Source organism: Hyalella azteca, unplaced genomic scaffold, assembly GCF_000764305.2.
Source record: "Hyalella azteca isolate HAZT.00-mixed unplaced genomic scaffold, Hazt_2.0.2 contig16486, whole genome shotgun sequence".
Lineage (NCBI taxonomy): Eukaryota > Metazoa > Arthropoda > Malacostraca > Amphipoda > Hyalellidae > Hyalella > Hyalella azteca.
Genome location: NW_025946307.1, coordinates 92,303 through 96,950, shown reverse-complemented (window position 1 = coordinate 96,950; position 4,648 = coordinate 92,303). Strand labels below are relative to the sequence as shown.

Below are 4,648 nucleotides of genomic sequence, written 5' to 3'. Positions count from 1 at the left end.
CGACAATATGCGCACCGAAAATTTACTGAAACGGTAATGCGCGCTTTCGTGAATTTTTTTTCCAAAGTAAAATGAATAAAAAAGATATCTGTGCGCCAAACAAACAAAATCGGGCAAAAAAAATCACTGTATAAAATCAAACTCCTGCACAGAGAAAATGTTAGATGCGCGTCGGAACTGAATAACTGTTCTATAACTGCAGGCCTATACCCAACTACAGACAATATGCGTTCCCTATGCAAGATTTACTGCTCGCCAGTCCTCAGGATTAATTTGAGCGCGCCAATTCAACTATAAGCAGCATGAGAAACGGAGAGAAAATGCATCTATTTGGGAGGATCAAAATCTAGCATTTCTTCAGACCCACGAAAATATATAGTGATAAATCGCCTCAAAAAATTGTCATTTCATTCAACAATACACACCCTTGCAAGAAAAATTAAATTTCAAGATTTTAATCCACTCCTTTTCTCAATTCATTGCAGCCAGTGCCAGATATGTCCCAACAGTGACTGCACCACTTGATTATACGCTTAAACGCACAATAATGTTGCTTTATAACTCTTCCTCTGTTTGAGGAAATTTGATTTACTTATTTTTCAGGTTTCGGCTGCAGTGGTTTCAATGGCACGTGATTTTATCGATCCGGCAATAATAAATCAAATTAGGAGGGAAATGACGACGCATGGAAATATTCAACACTACCCATATTACAAAAATAGGACAGAGTAATTGTCAATGATTATAACACTGAAATAATTAATCAGACACAGCCCTATGTACAGAACATGGACAACATCAAATAAAATAACTGCCTTAAAAAAGACAGAGTAATTGTCAATGATTATAACACTGAAATAATTAATCAGACACAGCCCTATGTACAGAACATGACAACATCAAATAAAATAACTGCCTTAAGTTTCCCAACTGGTACATCACCGGGTTTTGGACAGAGACACCCGGACACTGAGGGCTCGTTGACTCCGCCGTAGTTATTAGTGAACCATTGTGTGAATCTTCGTGTTAGCTTAGTAAATCCTTTGTTGGCGTCTCCTCGATGGTGTTCTTGATGCGGCTACGCTGGTGCAGAATCCTGACCTTCGGTGGAGTCAAATCCCGGGACTGGTGGAGTCAAATCCCGGGAGTCCGAACGATGCTGGAACGTGGACTGTCGAGTAGTTTCCTTACCATTTGCTGATCAACTTGAGTCGTCTATCGTCTAGAAGATCGTCGTTTAATTCAATTCGGTCACTGTTGTAGCTTCCGTAATATTCGCTCAAGCGCATCTATTTTTGGGTGGCGGGTCTTTGGAATCCTGTGGATATCCGTTGGGTAGTACAACTGTCGTAAACGACCAAAATTCACGCACACGTCTGTGGCCGTACTAGCATCAAGACCACTGTCGTTTCACATTAACACTTCTCCGACCACGACTTGTGACTGCACGACCACTCAATTGTCCCTCTGGCTCGAGACTGCTGCCTGACGCAGTGACGCACCGCGCACGACCAGCGTGCTATATACCCCGCATCCCTCAACGGGGCGTCACTTTGATTCTACCCTAAACAGCTAAGAGTTTCACCCCATGAATGTAATTCCTACTATAATCAGGCTGCCACTGCTGTTCCAGTGTGTACAAGTAACCGCCTTACATCGAGAGACGTAATTTGTTTGCATGCAAATGGGAGGCCTAGTAGGAAATATATGCATTTATGAGTCTTGTTACTGAATCTTATGGTCGGTCACTGGGGAGGCCCAGGTTCGATTCCCAAAATGTTCTTTTGAAAGCGGCAACATCGTGGCCGTCCGTGGTGGACTGAGTCTGTGGTCTGATAGAACCGTAGTGGACTCTGTCTGTGGTCTGACACAACCGTGGTGGACTGTGCCTGTCGTCTGACACAACCGTGGTGGACTGTGTCTGTGGTCTGACATAACCGTGGTAGACTGTGCCTGTCGTCTGACACAACCGTGGTGGACTGTGTCTGTGGTCTGACACAACCGTGGTGGACTGTGTCTGTGGTCTGACACAACCGTGGTGGACTGTGTCTGTGGTCTGACACAAAGCAAACCAAAATTATATACTATATTACAAACAAACACAACCAAAAAAAGAAGGCCTCTCGAGTCAACCTCGCAATCAGGCCGCAAAGAGCTACAGGTCAAAATGGCGCTTCATAACCGTTAGCGACCTGCACCCACTGCCGGTCATTTTATGCATTACTTCGTATATGCTGAAGACAACAAGTTTTTGCGCCCACGCCCCGTCATATATATTTATTACTTAGAATACTAAGAAAAGTTTGACAATGACGTAAGTAATTTTTTACTAAAATATTTCGTCCAATAACGTTTCTTCGAACAATATTTAGAGAAATCTGCTGTGAAATTGTATTTTTCGAGCTTACAAGTCCATGACAGGGTTTAGAGAAAGCGAAGAACCTGCGAAGAAGCGTGTAGCGAAGAACCTGCGAATAATGAACATAATAACTCATTATCCAAATGAGGAATGTTTATATTATGATGAAGAACTAATGAATTTTAGGTGAACCTGTTGAATATTACGGGAGAGGGATTCACACACGCTTTGGCTAGCGTTCACTGCAATATCGTGTAACCAATGTCGTTCACCCAGGAAACATATAGAATAAAAATACATACTTTTTACAATTAAACGCATGAAAAATGTTAAAATATTACAGAAATTAGCCATTGCAGCTTCTAATTACGGAAAATGGTTAGAAAAGGCAAATAACGTAGTATAATTAATGAAATGAAATTGATGTTTTCATAACGAATTCAATTTAGCAAATCATTATAACTTTAATAATGAGAGCTCAATATATTATACACTAGACTAATCTATAAAATTACCATTAATTCACGTTTCAGAACAGACCAAAAGTTCGAATGACTAGACTACCTGCCTAACTAACCAGTTTATTGTGAATTGAAGAGGTTAGAGGGTACGGAAGGGGAGGGGTAAGAAAAAATAACTGCCAGTGCCAGGCATTCAGGCCACGGGGAGAATAGGCCACAACAGCGCTTCATAGCTGCCACGGACCTAAAGCGAGTATCTCGAATGAGAGAACGGATTAGTTTCCTGTACGTAACATATAGATATAATATAATGTATTTGTTCATAGAATATAATCGTTAATAGTGAATAAATATTATCTTAGCACCCCACATCCACGAATAAACATGATAGTTATCCCTCTTGTATATAAAATTTATTAGAAAAAGTATTTATTAGGATGGACTGACGTATAATTTAGGAATGATCCATGCTAACTAAAGGCTAAAATATGTAGATATCACTATGATAACCAAGTGATGACATCATGCGTACGGTTATAACAGTAGGTTATAAAATAGGATTATATTGCTTTTTCTTGATTAAAATCTGGATATTTAATATTGATAAAAAGTTATCGGTAAATACGAGAACACACACCCTCTAGTCCTCAATGGGAGTTTGGAACGGCACCAAGTGCATCAGAAATCGTCGGCCTCAACGAATAATAAAGTCATGGGTAAAGAATACAGCAAAGAAATCGCTCCAATAAATTATATGTTTAGGTATTATTGTAAATAAATCGCTGTCCAAGCCGGGAATCTAATTCTACATTCATTTCTGTCAGTCGATGTTTGCTGGTCCTAGCTATGCAGCGCTGTTCCCACTCGTGTTCTATGTGACCGACTGACGGATCGGCGCGCTCAAATTCCCTGCCAGGCTGCCACCTCTTACTTTCCATAACGTTAGGGATAAAATAACAACGTTTTTGGATCATTCGACATTTGTCGTAAATCCGGAGTGATGTTTATGAAATTAAATTCAACAAGAAGTATTATAAAACAATTAAAAACAATGTAGAAATTCAGTTTAAACGTACGTTCTAAAATGAAGTTTTCCTGAATTTCAGGAGCGGCTGCCACATGAGTGGGCATGCCGCAGATTATGAGACGCTGTTGCTCCGCTCCGACAACAAAGCCTGTCTTGGTTTGGGACCATCAATGTTTTTTTTCTGCTTGTCGTCGTCATGGAATTAATTGTTTAAAAACCACAATGAAAGTAGGTAGCATGGTTGATGATGATGGTGGGGCATGGTGGATGATGGTGGTGGGGCATGGTGGATGATGATGGTAGGGCTTGGTGGATGATGGTGGGGCATGGTGGATGATGGTGGTAGGGCATGGTGGATGATGGTGGTAGGGCATGGTGGATGATGGTGGGGCATGGTGGATGATGGTGGTAGGGCATGGTGGATGATGGTGGTAGGCCATGGTGGATGATGGTGGTAGGGCATGGTGGATGATGGTGGTGGGGCATGGTGGATGATGGTGATAGGGCATGGTGGATGATGGTGGGGCATGGTGGATGATGGTGGGGATGATAAAGTAATTATTTATTTGGATGTATGCGTATATTTTGATCGCTTTATGTTTTTCAATCGTTTTTAAATATGTTACAGGAATTTGTGATGAAAACTATCTATATCTTCGAAGGATAGCGCGCCCATTTATAGGCAAATAAAGTTTTCGATGTTGATGCAATTAAATTTGATCCAAAATTAAAAAAAACATGGTTCAGAACGATAGCTGTATTTGATTGCACCGTTTTAACTAGGATGATTGGACGTTATCT

At 40.9% G+C, this 4,648-nt stretch overlaps 1 protein-coding gene across 1 annotated transcript; it reads right to left on the bottom strand.

Annotated features, from left to right (window-relative positions):
• Window positions 1-1,735: 1,735 nt before the first annotated feature.
• On the bottom strand, window positions 1,736-4,356 carry LOC108673858 (leucine-rich repeat extensin-like protein 3). Its single transcript, XM_018161737.1, has 2 exons — window positions 4,066-4,356; window positions 1,736-2,056 (listed from the first exon to the last, which is right to left on the bottom strand). Exons 1-2 carry the CDS (start codon window positions 4,354-4,356, stop codon window positions 1,736-1,738), a joined length of 612 nt encoding a protein of 203 aa, XP_018017226.1.
• Between the last annotated feature and the right edge of the window lie 292 nt (window positions 4,357-4,648).